The following is a 24,406-nucleotide window of genomic DNA, read 5'->3' on the forward strand; positions in this document are numbered from 1 at the left end:
TTTTTAATAGTCAAGACAAATATTATTTTGATAGTTTTGGTCTTCCACCACCTGTTGAAGTCATAAAATTCTTACAGAATGGTGTTTATCAAACATTTCAAGTCCAAGAATTAAATTCCAAGTGTTGTGGTCAATTATGTCTATATGTGTTATTTCAACTCAACAAAAATAAAAATTTTATGATATTATTTTTAATCTAATATAAATGACTTATGTTGGTAAAGATGGTTCTATCTTTGGTGTATCTCAAGAACTGGATATTGATTTATCAAATTATTATACAAAGGCACAGGCTGAACGACATAAATATAATATAAACAAAAATATTAACATGAAAAATGCTTATAAATTAAAAAATTATCCAAGCCCGACTGACGCGAATGACTTGGTGAGATTAAGCGATTTATCACAATATATATACTTAAATAAAACGGCTGTGTATTCCAAAGATACAGAAGTGTTGATATTATCTCCAGGTCATACAGAATTCACAGTTCGAATTAAAATAAATTTTTATAAAGAAGGGCGTATCGTTTGTATGAGAATAGAACAATGGGGGTATGATATGAATGATTTAGGGTATAATTGGTCATTTAAAATTAACCTCGAAGACCTGGAACAATTAAATCAGTCTCGTAAGGAAGAATATTATGCACTTGGTATCGAGAATGAGTTTTGTGGAGCCACGATTAGTAAACAACAAATAAAAGAATTTAATAAGGGTAAATATAATAATGGTTTTGCCCTTGTTTATCTCATGAAAACAGAAAAAACAGGATTATATATAATAAGTAAGGAAATTCAAAATGATTTAACTTTGGGAAGATGGGGAGGTGTTTCGTGCCATAATATTATTCTAACATATATTTCTAATACATAAATGACAGCAAGAAGGCTTCAAGAAAATTATCATTTCTGTGTCCAAGCATACCTTCAAGAAAAGGGTATTCGTTATTTTAATAAATATGTTCTACAACATAAGAATGAGGTATTTTCAATAAAAGATTGGCATTCTGCTGATGTTGATAAGCCGACAACTTTAGATTTAATTGGAATGTTAAATAATGAAAAAATTATAAGATTAAGAAAAGGTAAGGCTCTTTTAGAAATTCAAAAGAAATTTTATTGGTTTCCTGTTGTAAAAAAAATTATTTTGGATACAGGAATAACAAGAAATCCTGATGAATATATGTATAATATTCTATGGGGTGTAAACGATTCAATGATAGTAAGGGATGAGGAAGGAGTTGAAGAAGAGAGGGAAGAGGAGGAAAAGGAGAAGGAGGAGAGGGAGAAGAAAGAGAAGGAGGAAAAGGAGAAGAGAGAGAAGGAGGAAAGAGAGAATAGAGAGAGGGAGGAAAGAGAGAAGAGAGAGAGGGAGAAGAAAGAGAAGGAGGAAAAGGAGAAGAGAGAGAAGGAGGAAAGAGAGAAGAGAGAGGGAGGAAAGAGAGAGAATGAATAAATATCAAAATATGGAAACCAGTGAGATTCAAAAAAGATTGGTGGTATTACAGAAAATAACTCAACCCACCGAGGAGGAAAACAAAGAATTGACAAGTCTATTTGCAATACTTTCGACAAGACTATTAGCATCGACAAGATATGGATTTTAATTCAAGTTTTTCATTTTCAAGTTTTCAAATGTTTTTTTTTTTGAAATGAAGTTTTTTCATTTCATTTTCATTTTAATTCAAGTTTTTCATTCTTAAATAAATGGAGGAGAGAGAGTGAAGGCATTTCTAAGGATTCTTTATGTTTTAAAAATTAAGATTCAAATGTGCATGTTGGAATCTAAAAAGGTTTTTGCACTCTGCAGGAATTTTTCTCATAAATAAATGAGTTATTGTCTCAAATGTAAAAAGAAAACTAATACTAAAAATATTTCATATATTAAAAGTAAAAATAACAGGGTTATACAAAAAGGTATATGTTCGGTGTGTGGTTCAAAAAAAAATCAATTTATCTCCAAACACAAACTCGGAGGAGATATACAAAAGTTTTTATCAGGAAGTAAATTTACAACTACTGGAATACCAGGGGAATTACATCTTCCAGGGTATTCTTTCTGTGGTCCAGGCACAAACTTGGATAAAAGATTAGATGAGGCAGACAATCCTAAATCCTGGAGTCAGCCTATCAATAGAGTTGATGAAGTGTGCATGAGACACGATATTGATTATGGGAATACCACAACGTTGGAAGAAAAGCATGAAGCCGATAGAGAAATGTTGTATAATTTGTCTCTGATACAAAATCCAACCTTGAGAGAAAAAGTTGATGGGTTCATCGTGAAGAAGATGATCAGTGCTAAATTGAAACTTGGACTTGGAAATTCAAAAAACTTATAGGCTCTAATGATGCCATTAAGACTGAAGAGCAATTAGCTGATGGATTACAAAAACCAATATTCACAAAGTTTCAGAGAAGGAAAGTTTATTCCAAGGAAGTTGATTATATCTGGTCTGCTGATTTGATAACCCTAACAGCTTGAACTCAATAATGATAAGGGGTACAAGTATGCTTTAACCGTTATTGATTTGAGGAGTCGATATGCGTGGGTTGTCCCTTTAAAAAACAAAACAGGTAATACTCTTATGTTAGCTTTTCAACAGATATTTCATAAAAGTAAGAGAACACCTAAAAAATTGTGGACTGATGAGGGTAGAGAGTTTTATAACAAGACATTTATGAATTTTCTAAAAAATAACAGTATTACATTATACAGTACCTTTAATGAAGGGAAAGCAGTTGTTGTTGAACGTTTTAATCGTACCTTAAAAGAGAGACTATATAAAAAATTCACACAACTCGGTTCACAACAATGGTCATCTTTTATTCAGGATATTGTGGATAAGTATAATGACACGATTCACACGTCAACAAATATGAAACCATCAGAAACATTTACAAAATTAAAATATGAAAAAGAGATTAATGTCAGAAAACCTAAGTTCAAAGTTGGTGATATCGTAAGAATATATAGGTGGAAATCTCATTTTGAAAAGGGTTTTACTGAACGATGGACGAAAGAACTTTTTAAAATTGTTGATGTAATAGATACGGTTCCTTGGACTTATAAAATATATGATTTGGAAGGGGAAGAGATTTTAGGTTCATTTTATTCACAGGAATTACAAAAGACAAAACTAAGCAGATAATACACCTTTGTGGACACTAGAGGGACAAGTCCGAGGTGTATTACAGTATATAATGTGTGTCAAGGGGGACGTTCTTAGATCTGTGAACCCCAAACACAGAATCCTCAACTGAATAGTCAAGGTTTAACTTTTGTTTGTGTGTGTGTGTGTGCAATGGGAGCAATAGGTTGGCGCTTCACTCCCTCCTACTATACACCGTTGTGGACACTCGAGGGCCAAGTCCGAGGTGTATAACAGTATATAATGTGTGTCAAGGGGTGGACGTTCTTAGATCTGTGAACCCCAAACACAGAATCCTCAACTGAATAGTCAAGGCTTAACTTTTGTTTGTTGATGTGTATGTGTGTGTGTGTGTGTGTGTGTCCCAACCCTCACATTCAAAATCTCAACCCCAACCCTCACATTCAAAATCTCAACCCCAACTCAATCCTCACCCAACACAATGTCTTTTTCAAAATGAGATTTCCACATATATATATATATAAATATATATATATATATATATATATATATATATATATATATATATATATATATATATATATATATATATATATATATATTTTACGTTTTTTTTTTTTTTCTCTTCTTCCAATTCTGTCGTTTAAGGCTTTCAGGTTTGATAACATAGAAAGAGGGAGTAAGAACTTTCTTGATAGGTTTAAATCCCAAAGAGTGGTAGCATTTCAAGTCTTCAAAATAAACCCAACTTTCCAAGTCTCCAAGGTAGTTATTTAAACCATCAAGGCAGAACTCATTTACTGATTTTTTCAAAATTTGTGAGTCTCCAAGGTAGTTCCCATATTTAGAACCATCTTGGCAGTACCCTTTTCCTGAGTCTCCAAGGTAGTTATTTAAACCATCAAGGCAGAACTCATTTACTGATTTTTTCAAAATTTGTGAGTCTCCAAGGTAAAACTTGTATTCTGGCTCATCAACGTATAACTTGTTCAGTGGGTATTGTCTTGATAACTCACAATGAGTACTATTGCTGTAAAACTCTTTTTCAGGATTTTGCTGGTCTCCAAGGTATAACTCTTTGGTTGGGTCATCAAGGACGAACTCGTTCTGTGGGTCTTGGTCGCTCATAAGGTCTTCAACCAAGCCAACAATTTCGCCCCAAGTTGTAGCAAAAGCAGTATTTTCATTTCGTATTTCAGACACAATTTCCTGTGAGAGAAAATAATAATGTATTAATTAAGTTATTTAATTATTAAATGAGTATGCTTCAATCAAAGTTTGAAAATAGGAAAATAAAAATCTTACCTCAACAGATAAGAGGTTTGAATCCAGTTCATCAACTTGAAGGTTTAGTTCCATACAAGACAGAGAGTTCCAAGGAACACCAAAGTCATCCCACTCAAGGTCTTGCTCGTTCTGTAGGTCTTGGTCGCTCACAAGGTCTTCAACCAAGTCAACAATTTCGCTCCAAGTTGTAGCAAAAGCAGTATTTTCATTTTGTATTTCAGATACAATTTCCTGTGAGAGAAAATAATAATGTATTAATTAAGTTATTTAATTATTAAATGAGTATGCTTCAATCAAAGTTTGAAAATAGGAAAATAAAAATCTTACCTCAATGGATAAGAGGTTTGAATCCAGTTCATCAACTTGAAGGTTTAGTTCCATACAAGTCAGAGAGTTCCAAGGAACCCCAAAGTCATCCCACTCAAGGTCTTGGTCGCTCATAAGGTCTTCAACCAAGCCAACAATTTCCCCCAAGTTGTAGCAAAAGCAGTATTTTCATTTTGTATTTCAGATACAATTTCCTGTGAGAGAAAATAATAATGTATTAATTAAGTTATTTAATTATTAAATGAGTATGCTTCAATCAAAGTTTGAAAATAGGAAAATAAAAATCTTACCTCAACAGATAAGAGGTTTGAATCCAGTTCATCAACTTGAAGGTTTAGTTCCATACAAGACAGAGAGTTCCAGGCAAGCACACAGCACACCATTGCCAGCAAAAACAAATGTTTAAAATGGAACCTGGGCTTGAAGCTTTTATAGAGAAAGACTGGTGGGTGTGGTTTCCTTTGGAAATTCCCTGGGCAAGCCTGGGCAAGCCTTCATTGGGAAATTTTTCAAAACCATAACATCCTGTAATTTTCTAGTGATTTCTTTGTGAGTCAGAGATGAACTGGAAATGATGTAAGAGTGGGCGGGGCTTAGCAAAAGTAGGCGGGGCTTAGGAAAAGTGGGCGTGGCTTAGAAAAAATACCTTATGAAAAGTGGGTGGAGCTTAGCAAAAGTGGGCGGGGCTTAGGAAAAGTGGGCGTGGCTTAGAAAAAAATCTCACGAAAAGTGGGTGGAGCTTAGCAAAAGTGGGCGGGGCTTAGGAAAAGTGGGCGTGGCTTAGAAAAATACCTCATGAAAAGTGGGCGGAGCTTAGCAAAGTGGGCGTGGCTTAGAAAAAAATACCTCACAAAAAGTGGGTGGAGCTTAGCAAAAGTGGGCGGGGCTTAAAGAAAAGTGGGCGGGGCTTATTGAATACCTTGTGGAAAGTGGGCGGGGCTTAGCAAAAGTGGGCAGGGCTTAAAGAAAAGTGGGCGGGGCTTAACAAAAAATAACCTGTGGCTCAGGAGGTGGTCAAACAAGAGCATTAAGAGAAGTTTATCATTTCGTAATGGCACAAAAGGGGTATCTTAAAAAATATAAAGATTCAAATGTTTTGTTTGTCAATATTTTAGATGGGGATTATTGTGCAAAGAAAATTAAACTATTGAAGGAATTTGAGAATGAACAAATCTTTATAGGTTCAATGAGTGAGCTGTTCAACCCCCAGGTGTTCAATTCAATGAGGTTCAACCTCCAGGTTAAAAGGGGAGACAAATAAATATACCTTGGGATAAAAAGGGGGTTTATTTTTAGGGAAAAAAAAGGGAATCGCTGAAAATCCCCCATTCATTTACATGGGGAAAAGTGAGCCAGAATCAGTATTCTTACCCTACTGACCACCACTCCACTCTTCTGAGTTGGGAGGGGTCTGTTCTCTTCGCCTCCTGATTGGACGTGGGGTTGTCGGACGACTCGGTCACTTCCCGATTGGCTGGGGCATGCGTGTCATGCTCGCCCTTCGCTGGAGGAAACGTCCATGCCTTGCCTTGGGGCAGAGCCTCGATCCGAAGCGACGGAGGCTCCACCCACGCCCTCAGCCAAAAACACATGGGCAATGGCGACGGGGTCGAGTGTGGGTCGGCGTCGTTGTTGTTGATGTTGTGGATGTCATAAAAACCTAACTTAAAAATCACTCGCAGCGCACAAACAAAATTCCCATTAGACATAAGGGATGGATTCTAACGACAAAACACATTCTTATCGAAATAACTGAACTACGGGGACTCTGGCTGTTTGTGTGCACAAGGTTTCCAAATCCGTAACAATACATCCATCCACACATACAGACATACCGATGCAACCAAGGGGTGAAAATAAACACATATATTGAAGTGATGATACACATATTATACACACACCTGGAGGGTTCCGTTCCACCTTCTGAAACCCACGTGTGGAGAAGAACAAACAAACATCTCAATTTACTTTTCCTTGAACTTTCTCACAGATACATCATGAATTTACACTTTCTGAGAGGATAAATATCCTGATCAACAAGTCCTACACCGTCATATCACAGATACATCATGTTTTTACACTTTCCGAGAAGATAAATATCCAGGTTCAACAAAGTCCTCCACTGTCATCTCACAAACTAGATTTGTACATGGATGGGAGATATTTCGGTTCCTGATGGGAGGGGGGGGGCAGGGCCAGCACGATTGGGGGCAGGGTGGCAGGGGCCAGCCGGATTGGGGGCAGGGTTGCGGGGCCAGCCGGATTGGGGGCAGGGTGGCGGGGCCAGCCGGATTGGGGGCAGGGTGGCGAGGCCAGCCCGATTGGGGGCCAGCCCGATTGGGGGCAGGGTGGCGGGGGCCAGCCCGATTGGGGGCAGGGTGGCGGGGCCAGCCCGATTGGGGGCAGGGTGGCGGGGTCAGCCCGATTGGGGGCAGGGTGGCGGGGGCCAGCCCGATTGGGGGCAGGGTGGCGGGGGCCAGCCCGATTGGGGGCAGGGTGGCGGGGCCAGCCCGATTGGGGGCAGGGTGATGGGGGCCAGCCCGATTGGGGGCAGGGCGGCGGGAGCCAGGCTGATTTGGGGAAAGGCGGCGGGGGCCAGCCCAATTGGGGGCTGGGCGGTGGGGGCCAGCCCGATTGGGGGCAGGGTGGCGGGGGCCAGCCGGATTGGGGGGAGGGAGGCGGGGGCCAGCCCGATTGGGGGCAGGGGGGCGGGGGCCAGCCCGATTGGGGGCAGGGTGGCGGGGGCCAGCCAGATTGGGGGCAGGGTGATGGGGGCCAGCCCAATTGGGGGCAGGGCGGCAGGGGTCAGCCCGATGGGAGCAGGGCAGTTGGGCCAGCCCGATTGGGGGCAGGGCGGCGGGGGCCAGCCCGATTGGGGGCAGGGCGGCGGGGGCCAGCCCGATTTGGGGCAGGGCGGCGGGGGCCAGCCCGATTGGGGGCAGGGCGGCGGGGGCCAGCCAGATTGGGGGCAGGGTGATGGGGGCCAGCCCAATTGGGGGCAGGGCGGCAGGGGTCAGCCCGATGGGAGCAGGGCAGTTGGGCCAGCCCGATTGGGGGCAGGGCGGCGGGGGCCAGCCCGATTGGGGGCAGGGCGGCGGGGGCCAGCCCGATTTGGGGCAGGGCGGCGGGGGCCAGCCCGATTGGGGGCAGGGCGGCGGGGGCCAGCACGATTGGGGGCAGGGCGGCGGGGGCCAGCACGATTGGGGGGAAATTGGATATTCAAGCCAATTATAAAATGTTTCTGGTAGTTTTGTTGTTAAAAAGAATAATGTTTCATTGTCGATGTAGGAAGTTTTGTGATGATTTGATAATAAACAAAAGGAGTGAAAAACCCCTCATTAAATTAACAAACACCTCAACAAACATTCAATAAAAATCCTTTAACTTTCCTTCATCGACGTCATGAAGAAACATAAAATTATTTTATATTTAAATTCCCGTTTTTAGTGTTAAATAAGAATTCCCAAAATACCTCTTCCCATCAGTCCCGTCCCGACCACGAGGATCTCGGTTCGAGATTCTGTACGAGGTTTACAGGAACAACAACCCGGAAGTTCTTCATCGTCCTTCCCTTTCTCTTGTTCTTCTTCCTCCTCTTCGTGTTCATTTTTCTCCTTGTTTTCACTGATCTCCACCATTGTATTTGACGGTTTTGTTGTTTTGTAAAATACTCCAAGAATGAGGAATTCAATATTCTCCAACGGTTTTATTAAACCGACATCGGAACGTTACAAGGTTTTCACAATACACCTCCTGACCTCTGACCCCGAGTCTTCTTCCTCATCGCTCCCTCTCACGTCCGGTCGATACACAACACCACGTGTTGAGGTGGAGCCCCCGTTGTCCTTCACCTCACATCACGTGGGTTGATTCAGTCTGTCATCCTCCTGAGATCGTCAAAACAAGGACCATCCTGGAAACAAGGGGTCGTGCATCACCGGCACAGCCGAACTTCCAGCAATGATGCAACCAGCAGCAATCGGCTGTAATACAAAACCATAAAAATAAATTATTCTCCCGCATTGAAACTCAAATTAACAATCCGAACATCAATATCTGCAGCACATGGTTTGTTCACTCGAGTGACCTGGTCCAAAGTACACTCCAAATGGTTCGTTCACTCGAGTGACCTCATCCAAAGTAACAATCCACATGATTAGTTCACTCGAGTGACCTGGTCCAAAGTACAATCCACATGATTAGTTCACTTGAGTGACCTGGTCCAAAGAACAATCCACAAGATGTTACTGGGCTCCACAAACTGACATGTTCCTTTTAAGATATCACTTCAAAAACAAGTGAAAACAAACATTTCCTTTCTCATGTGCCTGTAAAAAATGGTTTTGGTTTTACACTAAATTCCTGTTTCACTCCCACATGCTGGAGTGAGTGATCCAAAGATTGTTGCTCAAACCAAAAAATATACATGTATTTATTTTAATTGATTGAAATTTCCTGAGATGAGCTTTCGGCCAACTCCATCAGTCCACGTCAGTGTTCATTTTCATTAATGTCAAGGTCATCAGTAATTAATAAATAAACATTGAGTACATGTGATTTAAACTTTAATTCACTGCATCATGAGCCAGAGGTGCAGATGAAAACACCACCAGGCCAAGCAAACACTGTGTTGGGCCAAGGGTTTTATAAACAAAGGTGCAAATTGATGAAGTGATGAATCCAGAAAACCTGCAGCACGAGAAAGATTTGCATGGAATTAATTAATGTGATTAATCACATATTATAATTGATAATGTGGTGTGACTATCCGCCTGGTTGTACTGTTGCGGTGTCGGGTTTCGGTGGTGATAACGGCCGCAAGACGGAGCAGTAGGGCCTTCCCCACCGACATCTGGAATTGAAGGTCGTAACCCTTGGATAACTCCAAAGGTCACGGGTCCCTCAGCGGACCGTGGACGCCTCTATTTCGACAGCGTGGGGTAGGGTTAATTGTCCAATTCCAATATACCTAAGCACCCACGTCCTCTAATTACCAGGGAAACCACACCCTCGGCGGACCTTCTCCGAAACGAGTCGCATCGAGCGACTCGGCTCCGGCATAACCAAGCAGGAATTTCCAGAGCCGCGCCGGTCCAAATGACAACTTATGGCACAAACTGCCTCACTAATTCTCAAGCCCGAACCATGCTGGGTCAATGATAGAAACGACAGGCAATGAACTGGAACATTTAACAGATATTTATTTCCAAGGGAGGGAGACACAGAGCAAAGTTATCACAAAGAAAAATGCAATGTACAATGAGCAATCAACACTTATACAATTTCTACTTAACAGACTGGCGCCACACACACCAAAAGAAAATGGAGCCGGCCGGCCTTTATTCTGACCTCCAGCCCGGGAGGATAGGCGAACTGGAGGGTCAGAGTTCTGCTGGTACCTGACCGCGTTCGCACGGTCTGCCGACCTGCTCTTGTGGAGCTCTGGATTATTGTGGATGGGGGTTGGGAAGATCGGACGCTCCAACCACCACGGTGGGATTCAAACCTACACGGACAATCTCGCACCAAGCACCAAGGAACCAAGACAAAGTGGCAGGCACCAGATCGCACCAACACGGAAGATGGCCAGCAGACCAGACGAGACGACCCAGACGGATCGCACCGACAATTATTCAACCCCTCCTGCGAGGTGGGAGGGATCCGTCCTGAGGTAACTCTGCCTCCCATTGTTGGTGGCCCACCCCCAAAGAGGCTCTGTCGTTGTTTTTGGCCTTCTGACTTCCCATTGGCTGGAGTGTCTCGGCTTTGCTCGCTCTTCGTCCTTTGGCTAGAGGAAACACTCCCTGCCCTTCTTCGGAGTGGTGCCTCGATCTGAGGCGATGGAGGCTCCGCCCACGCCTTCAGCCAAAACACATGGATAATGGAGTCGGTGCGCGAAGGATTGGTTGGGTGGCGGAACGAAGCAGGATGTTGTTGTTGGGGAATATAAAAAAACTAACTAACTACAAAATAACTCGCAGCGCACACATGTAATTCATGTTAGTAGAGGAATAATGGGGCTTCTGAGGCATCCATGCAAATGAATGGGGAAAATGGGGTAAACTCGATGAATTAAACCCCGAAAACCCCGAAACAGGACACTGATTCCTCCCCCTCCCATACAAATGGATGGGGAAACCTTTCTGACTCAAGGCACATCAGGTCAAAAGAGGAGAATGATTTTCTCCCCCACCCCCGCCCCCTCGAACTCTCAGTCCATGGGGTCAAAAGAAGAGATCGATCTCTGCCCCATTCCACACTGATTTCCTTTTATATTTTCATTCCATTCAAAGATTGATCCAATAAATATCTGTCCATGTTCTCTTTGAGGTAATAAATTAATTTTCCAATTTCATTCATCACCATCGAGTATATTTGCAAATATTATTTTCGAACTTAGTTCTTGGTTTATGTGTCTTTGTTGAGCAGAAATAAAATGATAAACTTCTCTCAATGCTCTTGTTTGTCGACCTCCTAAGCCACATATCATTTTGAGATTGTCGTAAATTGTTTTTCCATTGTTAAATTGATTAGCATCAAAGTTTTCAGTCCATTCAAGGATATTTCTTTTTTCTTTTGCATCCTCCAAGTTATTTGTAATTAAATTTATCTGCTTATTTGTTTTATTTACTTTTACCCCGGGTATTTCTCCAAGAAGACTTATTTGATATTTCTGGCATTCGTTATGTTTCCCATTTAAATACCAAGGCTGAATTCATCTCCACTCTTTAGTTTGGTTATTGGTTGGTTCTATCATTTATAAATCAGTAAAAATATGCCTCTTAAGCCGCTGTGACACCTTGACGTTTTAGCCAGCGTATGCTGACGTATGAAAAATTTGGCGAATACGCTGGCACACGTCGAATACGTTATGGGTAAGTTTTGTATACGTTAAGAGCACGCTGAAGCACGCTGGCATACGTCGTAGTTCGCCAAGCTAATCAACAAATTTAGTGCATGCACCAAATTTGTCGACATGCTCGGCGTATCACTCACACGTTCCGCATACGCTGGCCATAAGTTGTAGGCACCTTATGCGATCATTGACACACGTTACTTGTGAGTTACTCATAAGTCGAAATACATCGACGTTATGTCTAGCATACCCAAAACTTATTTCTAACCTATGAGTAACGTGCTTTGAACCTATGTGTAACGTATCTCCAAAGCATATTGACATATGTAGACGTATTTGACGTCTTCCGGACGACCACAGAACGTGTTTCTAACTTAAAGCTACCGTATAATGGCATATTGGCAGCGTTTAGGGGAATTGGTATATAAAAATGGGGTTCACAGGAGGAACCCGTTGGTGTTCCAGACTCCATGGTGAGCAGATGTCCATGTCATCCGAGAGATGGAGGATCTGGCACGGCTGAGACGAGAATACCTACTTGCTGTCCTCCACCATCAACATGACCTCATCGATTTGACACTGTACCAGTTGCATGCCAATAGAGCCAGGAGAAGAAGAGGTGAATGGAGGAGAAGGAACTGGGTGAGACCATGGATTGGGAGGCGACGGAAGTTTGGCATGTATGACTAGCTCATGGTGGAACTCCGTAACTAAGAGTTCTTCGAAGTTTTCTTCAGCATGATGGTGATGTTGACACTTCGATGTCAAGTGCGGTTATGATGTGAATCGTCAAGCAGCAGCGTTTTAATAGGCTATGCCACGTGATCGTCGGCGATATGCTGCCGCGCGCTATGCATGAGTTAGACTATCGTTGGACATAACTTGTGAACGCCGACAACACGCTAAGCATTCGTTGGTATAAGTTATCTATAAGTTATCGAAACATTCGGTGTACGTTACTCATACGTTATGCATACATCCAACTCATTATGAATACACTATTATACACCTAAAACTGAAAAAAGTTCAGCGTACGCCAGCGTTTTAGATAAATTTTGATACGTTGCCATACGCTGGCTAAATTGTCAAGGTGTGACAGGGGCTTTAATGCTTATACTTACAACCATAAGGGATACTCTTGATTCCATTCTCTAAAATATATATTTTATCTTCAAAAGCTCCTAATGCTTTCTTATTTATCTCTTCTGTATATAATTGATGTTTATAACTTCTCATTGTATTCATTTTTCTGCACTCTTCTTAAAGGTTAAACAGTTGTAATAATGTTTAAAGTTTATTGTTTCCTTGATTATATTTTTATTTATTCCCTTTAACTTTTTATCACATCTTTCAATGTTATTATTGTCAATATATGTAAAAGCATAAGACTTTAATTTCAAACCCACAAATTCTCTCATGACCTTTCCACCCAACTCATCCTTAAACTTTCCAATAACCTTTTAATCTTTAATGAAAATAACATACTATCAGACTTATAATTACTTGTATCATAAATCTTAATATTATCGATCATATCCTCATAAACATCACTTGTCTTAATTTCTAATATAAAACTATCTGTATCCATATACAACAATGACACATTATCCTTATGCTTTAATTTTAAATTATGAGAGTAATAGTCAGACATAAACGACTTTGACAAGTCAAGAATTGATGTTCCTCTATAAATCGGTTTATCCATTTCAAAACTCTCTTTCTTAAAATTAATAGCGCAAAAGTTCTCTGAAAACACCTCCGCTCATTCAAAACTTGGTCTATTAATTAACTTTGAAGCCTGTTTCCAAGATGTAGAAAGTCTTATGTTTTGTCGATTCCTAACATTTTCCATCGTCCTTCCAAATACAGCATTATTCATTAATTTAGAAAAGTCCTTCTCAAAATCTGTTCTTGCTTCTGTTCTCCTTTTTGTATTAAAATCAATATATTTCTTTAACCAATGACTGTTTAAATTTCAAAATTCAATGAATTTTTCTCACTTTCAACCCAGCAGATAAATATTGTCTCAAGTTCCTTTGATGGAAAACATAACTTTCTTTTTCATTTAATGTTGTAAGTAGTTTTTCTGGAGATTTACCTTTTATATTAAATGACTGTTGGTAATCGCTTAACTATTCTTTTCTTGGACTTTCTTTATCAGGGGCATAAGGAAGGTCTTTATGTTTGTTATGAAGTTCTTCTGGATATAAATCAACCTCAAAATAATATCCAACTTCAGCTTCATCCAATTCTTTTTGAGAGGAGATTACAATGTCAAGTAAAACTTTTTCATAATGTTTTTCTTTAACCCATTTAAGTTTTCCATAAGGTAAAGATTGAGACGTAGCCCACCCATACAAATTGTGAGGATCATAATACATCAGGTAAGAGTTGTCTTCAGTCTTGTTATAATCAGGAAGATATTTGATATTTGCTTTAGCATATCTCTTGGAACATACTTGAGATATTCCTCCTCTTTTAGCCTTCTCTATCATTAAAAGCATATCTATATCGCTGATTAATTCCAAATTTTGTTTTGTCATTTTTAACATGGAACTCCAAGACAAGCCCGGGGCTGTGTAATAGTGAACGGGGTCTAATCCATAAGAATTTTTAATATGACAGACTGTTCTAAAAGTTTCAAACACATTAACCAAAAACAATACATCAGTTTTAAGATACAAATCATGATATTCTCCAAGATTCTTGATATTAAACTTCTCCCAAACCTTTTTAGATTGTGTATAATCTCTCTCGTAAATATGAGTTTTATTAAACTTTCCATAGAAACTTTCGCTTGAAGGAAGTTGTGTTTCTTTAAACTTCTCAAATAAATCCATGTCGTAATACGGATATATTACCTTTTGTGAGAAGAGATCAATCTCTTCTTGATTTGAGAAATATGATTTAAGACTCGGGAACTTTTTAATATTTGATACGAAGTTAGATATAATGGACTTGACATTAACTTGTATGTGTCAAGAAATCTGATATGGGTTATGTGGGATGTATGAATTGTTTTTGTGAATGAGATGAATTTTTGATCTGTGTCAGGAATGGCAGAAATATCTCCAGATGTCTTTAAAAGTTCATTTATAAATAGATGTGTGTCATAGTGAGCGTTGTGAAGAAAGACAGGAATAAAATTTGGAGGCTTGTAATTAAGATTACAATGGGAATGAGCTGGACCGCTACATGTACCAGTAAGATGACAGTGATCCCTAACCTTGACGTATCCCTCAACTTTCTCCTCACAAATATGACAGATACTGTTCTTTCTAAATTCCTTTTTCTCTCCCTTTGTTCATGACATTGGTTTATAGGTTTTCACCATTATTTCTCTTCGTCTTATACAGTCTTTTTCCAATCGTCTCACAAAATCCTCTGAGGCATCTTCTCAATAAAGTTCTAACTTGTATTAATCACCAACAGCTGATTTGATATCATAACGGAAACCACAAGGAGTATGTTTTTGATATTTATTTGTGTATGATTTATTTGGATTTGGAGAAACAGTATTTATCTTTTCAAGGATACTTTCAAAATCAGCATAAATCGCAAATGGATGTTTTATTGATTTGTTAAAATCTTTGAATGATATGTTTGAACCTTCTTTTGGTAAATTGATTGCGGTTGATTTATGATTACTACAATATTTTGAATGTTGATTTAATCGGTCTTTTGTGTGAAAGCAGTTGAGACATCTCTTACAAGGATACATTTTACATTTTCTCTTATATAGTTGTGATTTGGTTAATCTTGAGAAATTTTTGATGAAAGCAGAATGTGATTTTTCCTTTGAAGTAAAGTGGAGAAGGTCAATGTGTGTTTCATCATTTTTATAGATGTTTGAAATTTTTAATATCTGAACTTTGTTTGTATCCGCTAATCCATATTCATTAACAGATTGATTATTCATTTTCTCAAATTTAGGAATATCTCTCAATGACATTGGAAACTTTAAATCTTTAACATTTAATGTATTCTCGTATTTCTTATAATGTTCAACCCTTTCAGGATTCCATTGTGGAGGATGTAAGTGAGCAAGAACAGACCATAGAAAACATTTATTATCTTTGTTTTGAATATTAACAACCGCTTTCTTAAGTTTTATCTCTTTTTGTAAATCAATATAAGAAGAAGCTTGAAGAGGATCTGATTTTAAGATGTGTATTTCTAAAAAGATTATTTTTGTGATCGTAAACCCACGAACTACTACAGTGTTATCAACATCTTGGTCCTGTCTCTGGAGATCATCGTAAACATCACATCTTACAAAATCTTGAAATGATGAGATAAAGTGTGGGTTTGTCTTATATAGGGAGTAGTTTCATTGTCTTGTCTTACTATTTTCAGTTTTACTCCCATATAAAACTGAAAAGTTTTCCTTTCACTTCATGTGTTTTTAATTATAGTTTCAATACTTTGTTGAAATATATCAACAGCTTCCATGATTGAAGATGGTCCAGGGTCTTGAAAACAAAACAATCTTACTTTTATATGCCCTCTAAATGCCCCATCAGTGTTTTCAATGGAGAATTTAGCTTCCCTTTTTACTTACGAAATCTAAAGATTTTGTAAGTATATTGATGACTTCTGTTTGTGTGTTAGTGTGTTTGTTTGTAGGCACAATAACTCGAGAACGGAAGAACCTACCAATGTCAAATTACACCACATGATTCAGGGGGGTGATGGCGAGCGCTGATTAGATTTTGGTCAAAATCGCTCAAAGGTCAAGGTCACAGTGTGGTCAAACATCCAAAAAAAGTTATAACTCGAGAACGGAAGAAGCAAACAATGTCAAATTACACCACATGATTCAGGAGGGTGGTAGCTAGCGCTGATTAGATTTTGGTCAAAATCGGTCAAAGGTTAAGGTCACAGTGAGGTCAAACATTCGATTTTTCATGGTTTAGTACAGAATCATCGTAGAAACTTCTGGTTTGCGTCGCTACCTTCTCGAGAGACAGCTTTTATTAGACAAGGTCAGAGGTCAAGTTGACGATTTCGTAAGTACCAGTTGAAGACTGCTTGTTTCATTGTTCTTGTGTTTGCATGATTGAAGGTGTTTATTTTAATTTTCTTCAAGAATATCATAATCACATCTATCACAATGTTTTGTTTCTTGGTTAAGTGGAGATATTTGTTGAAAAAGATTGAATGTGTGTTTGTTGGTTAGAAGGTGTTTTCTATAATTTTTATATTCGTGATTACAAACATCGCAGTACGTTGTATTCACTATATTTATATAATAAAACTTTGCTAAAACTAAAATTTTCTTGATGAAAATTTCGTTTAATCTATAGGTGAATCTGTGCTTAAAACCATTTTATCCTCCAACTTTTTTCACTTAATAAATACAATGTTTCATGACACAAATGAGAAGTTTCAATCAATCTCTTCATTTGTTAAAGATACTGAGAAATATGTCAAGGATGTAAAATTGAACAAAGACAAATATAACAACTATTGGATAAAAACAATTATGGTGAATAATATTTGTTCTTCAATTTCCTTCAGTGGAAGGGCTTTTCGTATATCTGGAAGAATATCAATTAAAGTATCTCCAACAAAAGTTTCTCCTCTCCTTCTGGTAATATATTCAAAACTAGAAAAAGCAATGAAACAAGAAAAAGTATCAAAGAATAAAAACCTTATGGATGAAGCTTAAGAAAGAAAAGAAAACACAACTGTAATATACAAGGAGAAATTTGTATTTTTTCACAACCCCAAAGATGTAAATCCTGATGAAATAAAGGATGTTAATATATCAGGTGAAATGACATTTCGTTCAATAGTAGCTTAGGATCATTTTAAAATTACCTTTAATAAAAAAAAATCTGTTCATGAAAAAAGTATATAGATATCAATGGTAATGGTTTTTCTACAAATTAAATACGAGTCAATATTCAACTGAAGATTTTGAAGATCATGAGTGATTATGATACCGAGAGTTTGTGTTCAAACGACAGTTATGATACTGAGAGTTTGTGTTCAAACGATAGTTATGAAAGTAGTTTTTAGATTATTGTGAAAGTACCGAAGATGATACCAAAGATAAACTTGAGTTCAAGTTCGGTTTTACTTTATAAATATGCTACATTTTGAGCCTCTTGAATTCCCGGATTCTCCATATGACAAATTTCAGAATTGTCCTGCGTGTGAAAGAAGGGGATTAAACACAGAGTCAAAAGCGTATAAACAATGTATATTCTGTGATTATCTTCAAATTAATGATAACAAAAAATATAAAAAAGAAAATAGTTATTTTAGATTTACACCAAAATGAATTACCTTTCAAGATTGATTCGAGAAATGAATGTAAAGTATGAGGGTGATAATACACCTTTCCTTACAAGGGAAGAAACTGAACGTATTAGAGAAATGTTCAAAGGATTGTTGTTATATATTATTCACAATTGTCATTTTCAGGGAAATATCAACACAAGATATTGCATAAATAAAATAATAGATTATCTTGAAATTATACCCGAACTTCGATTAAAATATAAAGTTTCTAAAAAAGCCAACATTAAATAAAATAACCTGTTTCCCAAATATATAAATTAATAAAATTAAAAACCCATTTGGGAAAATAAGATAAAATGTAACAATCATAAAAATCTTCCAAATTCATCAAGATTTCTCATAGTTGATTCAAGCGGATGTGGAAAAACCTGCTTGCTTTTGAAGATGCTCCTGACTCCCAACTTTTTCGATTGTGATAATTTAATAATTTTCACAAAGTCGAGTTTTCAACGTGAGTATCAAGTACTCTCACAAGGTTTTAATGCCGGTCTTCAAAAAGAAGATATAATCGGTTTATTTAAACTTCAAAACAATCTAAATGATGATAACATTGAAGATATAATACAACTATTTTGTGATACCTAGAGATATAAAAAGAAATCAAAACTGAATACTTGTATTATTAGTGATAATACGGATGATATACCTTCTCCCCAAGATTTGGATAAATTAAAAAAGAATATCATTATCTTTGATGATTGTGTTAATGAGAGAAACCAAATGGTAATGGACAGCTACAACACAAGAGGGAGACATTCTTCTTGTAATTGTATTTATTTTATTCAATCATACTTTCAATTCCTCGTCATTCCATCAGAAATAATGCCAATACTTTTATTTTATTCAAGTTAAATTCAATAGATATAAACAATTTTTGGAGAGGTAATTGTTCTACATTATGCAGTAAAAAGGAATTTGGGGATTATATGAAGCACACGACTGAAAAATAAAAATATATTGTTGTGAAACAAGATGAGATATTAAATGATATTTTCCAATAAATAAATGGAAGCGAAAGAAAAAGCAAGAAGATTTAAGAAACATCAAGAGTTGGTTTCAAAAGTTGTAAAACAACAGGAAGACATAAAGAAGAAACGCAGAAAGAAACTAACGGGTGAAGAAGCATTTGAAAGAAAACAAAGATAAAAAATTTTAAACCACTTTCAAAAAACTTCCCAATAAAAAATTATGGATGTTTCCACAGTTCCCACAATAGAATATACTCCTAAAAAATTTCAAATGTTAAAAGAGTTCAGCCAAATGATGGAGGAAGAATTAGAGCAAACAGGAGAATTAGAATATGTTGATGAAGGATTATTTCAACAACTGGAAGAGATTAAGCAACCCCCTGATTATATTGTGAATGCTCTTCAAAACAATGAATATTCAGCGGAATCAAAAACCAAAGCAGGACTCATCACAACAGAACAACCAGCAATTTTTCATCTTGCTCAAGAAAAGGTATTGATATTTAATGTTGAATTAAGGTTCTTGAGCTCTGCTCAACCTCCTGTTAAACTAACTCCGAGATTAATGTTTCTTCTCACAAAAGATGGAAGACAAGCTTCAACTGTGAGGGATGAATTAAAGTATTTTGATAAACCATTGGATAAGAAAAAGAATGAAGATAGAGAATATATTGATCTGCTGGACACTCATAATTATGGTGTTCGTCTTTATGGTAAAAGTAGGAAGAATGAGAAGGAGAAACACATTTTTCAGGCTTTAAGTATCCTTGGTTCAGGTGTTGGTTTTCTTCCAAATGACCCATCACAATTAGTTAATCGACTGCTATTGTTGTTTGGTAGTCAGAAGGCTGGCAATAACAATTGTTTTCATGAAGCATAAGCCATTTTAGACCAGTTGATGAACATGAAAATAACTAATAAATACCAATACAAAGACATTTCATCTCATATTAAATAAGATGAGAAGCACAATCCTTAGTTTTAATTTCACAACAAGCGACCACACATCTTCATTCCCATACCCACTTAAGTTGACCCAATAAAAGAATATGAGGCATCTTTATTGTCCATGGAAACTTATAATACCTTATTTAATATAACTGAGAAAAATGACAAGTTTCGTTAAAATCCGGGAATTGGATACAAAACGATAACAGTCTCACCCGGAGCATATGAGATTTCTCAAATATCTTCCGAAATTGTTCGTCTTTTGAAAGAAGAGGGTGATGAACCAAAAAATATTGTTATAGATATTCAAAAACATACTTCAAAATCAACGATTAAACTTAAAAATAACTACAAGGTTGATTTCACAATTGATAATTCATTTTGAGAGTTATTGGGTTTCTCCTCAAAAGAGATTGAAACTAATGGGACGTTTTACAGTGATAATGTCATTCAAATATCCTCAGGAATAAATTCGGTATTAATTCACTGTGATTTGATTGATGGTGCTTATAATGATGGAATAAAAACAAATACAATATTTTCATTCAGCGCATACTCAACCCCAATTGGTTATAAATTCAATATGGAACCCAAAAATCTGGTTTATCTCCCTGTGTGAGGAAAAACCACATACAGAGTAAATTTTAGGATAACCGACCAAGATAATCGTATGATTTCTTTTAATGGAGAAGTTATATCCATCAGAATTAACCTCCGTGAAGTTTTCCAAAAAATAAATACGATGGTTATTGTGAGGAAACACGAGTTGGGAAAATATAAAATAATAACAGGGGATGGAATGTTCCTTTCCCCATACTACAAGGGTGAAGGTATGTATCTTGGTCGAGAATACTATAAACCTCAGAGACAAAGGGGTGAAGGACATCAATTTAGAGGAGATGGGATAATTGATACAGCAATAGGAATCGGTTCAACTATTCTTAAACATAAAGACCTAATTGGTTCAACTGCTTCTGATGTGGGAAATGTTGCGGGTGCTATAAAGAGTATAAAAGATGCCCAAAAGGAATCTCATAAATTACAAGCAATAAAATAAATTAAGAAAGGCAAAACTCAGTTGTCTCCCCAAGAACGACAGAAAATAATTCAAACACTTGGGTCAGAGTTTCAAAAGTTTTAGCATCTTCTTTCCGAAATAAATACAAGTATGGAAGCAATTGATAGTGTCTATGATTTCGATGATACCATTGTCATGTCAAACTCCACTAAAAAAGAAAATTACTTCAAGGTAAATGCAATAACTGGAACAGACTGGAATGAAAATGGTACAAAAAGTTTTGAAATAAATAATCAACAAACTTATTTGAATCTATCCGAAAGTTTCTTGTTGTGTAAATTTACATTCACTCAGGCTGGGAATAACCCAAACGCTACACTCGTCAATGATTCCTTCTGGAAAATGTTTGATAGTGTTCGTTTGTACATTAGAACACAAGTTGAAGCTGTTGATTATGTCTCTGCTGTTTCTGAAATGATGAAATTTACACTATATTCAATCAGTGATAGAATGGGAAAGGGGGTTGTCAAAGGTTTTATTCCTGATATGTCAAGGGGAACAAACACAGACCCTGGATATAGTCAAAGGAAAGGAATGTATAATGATGATACAAAAGCAGTGAATAGTTTTACTGTGGCAGTTCCTCTTGAAGGTATATTTGGATTTTGTGATCATGATAAAGTTCTTTATGGTCTTAAAATTAGATTTCAACTACAAAGGAATGATAATGAAAATAGAATACTTTTTGGTGTTGCTCGTGCTTTTGGTGATCAAAATAAATGTGTAATTGATGAAATGAGTTGGTATATTAGTGAATATACTCCTAATCTTAAAATAGAAGAGATGTAAAATAACTCAAAGAAACCACTCAATGTATCATATCTCAAAAGATGTCAACACGTAAAACTGAACCAAACGACTAACACGTGGAATTTGGGTGTTCTGGAAGGAAAACCACAATATCTGTGGATCATTTAAAAAAAAAAAAAACTACATGGTGATACTGCTGCAGAGAAGAATAATGCATTGAATGATAATGCTAAGGTGAAACAACTTCGTGTTTCTCTCGATGGAACATTTTATCCACGAGATAGATTGGAAATTAATTGGGAAAAAAAAGATTTTGCTGAAGCATACACGTCTTACCAAAAGGTGTGTAAAAGTAATGAAAATAAAGAACCTATTTTGGATATGACAGCATTTAAAAGTTTGTATACAATCTATGCGTTTGACCTGAGCGCTCAAAAGGAAACAATAAAGTCTAATCGAGTGGATACTTCCCTATATATTGAAAGAGGAGAGCATGAAGAAGTTGATACATATTGTTTGCTTTTGGAAGAAACAGAATAACAGATTCATACAGATAATGGTATTATGATTAGTCTCACATTGTTTTTTGTTAAATAAATGAGTGGTAAAGTTCCAACTGGGGTATATGTTAATCAAATCAATCTTCATAAACTGTCATCTTGTGTTCAAAATCAAAAGCCTTGTATGATTAACGTGAATACAATTCAGAGAAAAGGAGCATTAAGAATTGATGTTTTGCTCACAAGAGAACAGGTTAAAATCTTGAACGATACTGGCTTACTAAAAACTAAAATGACAAAACCAATGTTGAAAAAATATTCAATAAGAGAGATGAGTGGAGGATTTCTCCCATTTCTAATTCCTTTATTTGCTGGTTTCAGTGCGGTTGGAGCATTGACGGGTGGTATTTCAACAGCGGTGAAAACTACCAACGAAAGGAAGGCTCAACTCCGGGCTCAAAAATAATTGGAAAGACAACAAAGAGTTGGAAAAACAAATGAGTGGAAATGGTGTAATTGTAGATTTTGCTGAAAAACTTGAATGTCTGCCTGATAAAGCGAGATTGTTCGTTGGAGATATGCTTTCTTCGATCACACAAGCAGGTGTAAAATTAACGAAAAGGGGTCATGGATTATATCTTTATAATAAATAAATGAGCATTGATGAGTGGTTTAAAGAATTTGGAAGGAATACAACATCAAATTTTCAACTTTTCAAATATTGTAAGAAATTAAAAATTCATAATATGGTTATTTGTATGAGAGATGAATTAACAAACGTGCCTAAACATACAAAGCATATTATTATGAACTTCGAAGATAATAATGGGAACGGTTCTCATTGGGTTTGTATTTTTAATAGTCAAGACATATTATTTTGACAGTTTTGGTCTTCAACCACCTCTTGAAGTCATAATGATTCATTGAAGTCATTGAAGTCATTCTTTCAGAATGGTGTTTATCAAACATTTCAAGTCCCAGAATTAAATTCCAAGTGTTGTGGTCAATTATGTCTATATGTGTTATTTCAACTCAACAAAAATAATTTTTTTAATGACATTATTTTAATATAATATAAATGACTTATGTTGGTAAAGATGGTTCGATCTTTGGTGTATCCCAAGAACTGGATATTCCTTTGTCAAGTAATTACACAAAGGCACAGGCTGAACGACAGAAAAATAGTATAACAAAAAATATTAATATGAAAAATGCTTATAAATTAATAAACTATCTATAGTCCATGGGCCCAGGCATATATCGGTACCATCTGGGGAAACCAAACTTTAGGGCTACTAAGTTATTGGTAGGGACTATATGATTATTTCAATATGTGATGACCATTCCAGAAGAGCAGCCTAGTGTATGTATTTTGCATTTTTACCATTCTGAGATATTGACGTTTTGGGGGAAAATCACACAATAGACTATTGACACATCCCATGAAGGTAATATCATTCAATAACAGCTCAGGATATCTAGATTTGTTATCTGCACACTTACAACAAGCATACTTCCCATCTTGAGGCACATCTTGGTTCAGGTTGGCACCGCGAACCCATTCGGACGGATTCCCATGGATCAGACGATCGAGGATACTGTCAACAAAGACACACAGACACCTGGAGGAACGAAAGGATTCAGCCTGAATTCAGGAGCTGTGACCCGATACTATCTGACGTCAGATTACCGCAGCATGTACCTTGGGTACCTGAGGGATATGGTACGTCGAAGTCACTGCCAGCTGAACCATCCAGATCTGCAGTTACCTAGGATCCAGAGGGATGAGGCTGACATCCAATCTTTGGTGGATCTCATGGAGAACAGCTGGCTGGATCCACTGAGTCCTGATGAAGCACAGTTTGTCAGCTTGTCGACCGCTACTGTTGCTCCTCCTGATGTTGCCAATTACCGCCTCGTGGCTCGCACGGTAGGAGAGGAGGCATACCAGGATTTCAAGAAGAAATGCCTGGAAACAAATCCACCAACTGCACAGTTCAATGACAAGATGACAAAAAGGAACTTGAAAACATTCACCCACGTCCGGAAGAAACCAACCAGCAAAGAGCAGGCCAAATAAATTGTTCTCAAGGTTGACAGGAACCTGTTTGGGCACATGATCCTCGTTGCTCAGAGTCGAGATCTGCACATGAGAGATGTCTTGGCACACCCCCTGGGGCCCTTGCCATGGTCAATTGCTAATGGTGATGGATCTCTGCAGAAGACGAACAAAGCAACCCTTGCCAGAGAGCTGGAAAAGAGTG

The 24,406-nt window shown here is 37.5% G+C and overlaps 3 protein-coding genes across 6 annotated transcripts in view; all 3 read right to left on the reverse strand.

The window, feature by feature from the left end:
• LOC147021032 (uncharacterized) overlaps nt 1–8,338 on the reverse strand; it is a 65,117-nt gene extending 56,779 nt beyond the window's left edge. For all 3 annotated transcript variants that reach the window (XM_085893567.1, XM_085893566.1, XM_085893565.1), the window contains exon 1: nt 8,206–8,338. The gene's annotated coding sequence lies outside the window, so the exon portion shown is untranslated. The remainder of the gene's footprint in view (nt 1–8,205) is intronic.
• LOC147021033 (uncharacterized) lies at nt 3,708–6,885 on the reverse strand. The gene is made up of 4 exons (XM_085893622.1): nt 5,024–6,885; nt 4,734–4,927; nt 4,425–4,637; nt 3,708–4,328 (listed from the first exon to the last, which is right to left on the reverse strand). Exons 2-4 carry the CDS (start codon nt 4,845–4,847, stop codon nt 3,723–3,725), a joined length of 933 nt encoding a protein of 310 aa, XP_085749748.1. The 5' UTR covers nt 4,848–4,927; nt 5,024–6,885; the 3' UTR covers nt 3,708–3,722.
• A 32-nt stretch (nt 8,339–8,370) lies between the features above and the next one.
• The window catches only part of LOC147021034 (uncharacterized), a 30,103-nt gene continuing 14,067 nt past the window's right edge, over nt 8,371–24,406 (reverse strand). The window contains exon 4 of one of the 2 annotated variants that reach the window (XM_085893628.1): nt 8,371–8,646. In XM_085893628.1, the coding sequence (XP_085749754.1) occupies nt 8,605–8,646 (42 nt within the window). In that variant the 3' untranslated portion in view covers nt 8,371–8,604. Of the gene's footprint in view, nt 8,717–24,406 lie in introns of both variants that reach the window. The other variant, XM_085893627.1, reaches the window with a different exon arrangement.

This window comes from Eptatretus burgeri, chromosome 8, assembly GCF_056783735.1.
Source record: "Eptatretus burgeri isolate ZD-2024b chromosome 8, Ebu_testis_v1, whole genome shotgun sequence".
Classification (NCBI taxonomy): Eukaryota; Metazoa; Chordata; class Myxini; order Myxiniformes; family Myxinidae; genus Eptatretus; species Eptatretus burgeri.

What these genes read in the sequence shown, in the direction of transcription:
- LOC147021033 (XM_085893622.1), bottom strand. Translation starts at nt 4,847, where the DNA reads ATGAGCGACCAAGACCTTGAGTGGGATGACTTTGGGGTTCCTTGGAAC. An exon ending in CAAACCTCTTATCCATTGAG is followed by an intron (nt 4,638 to 4,733) that starts GTAAGATTTTTA and finishes TTTCTCTCACAG; the next exon opens with GAAATTGTATCTGAAATACA. An exon ending in CAAACCTCTTATCTGTTGAG is followed by an intron (nt 4,329 to 4,424) that starts GTAAGATTTTTA and finishes TTTCTCTCACAG; the next exon opens with GAAATTGTGTCTGAAATACG.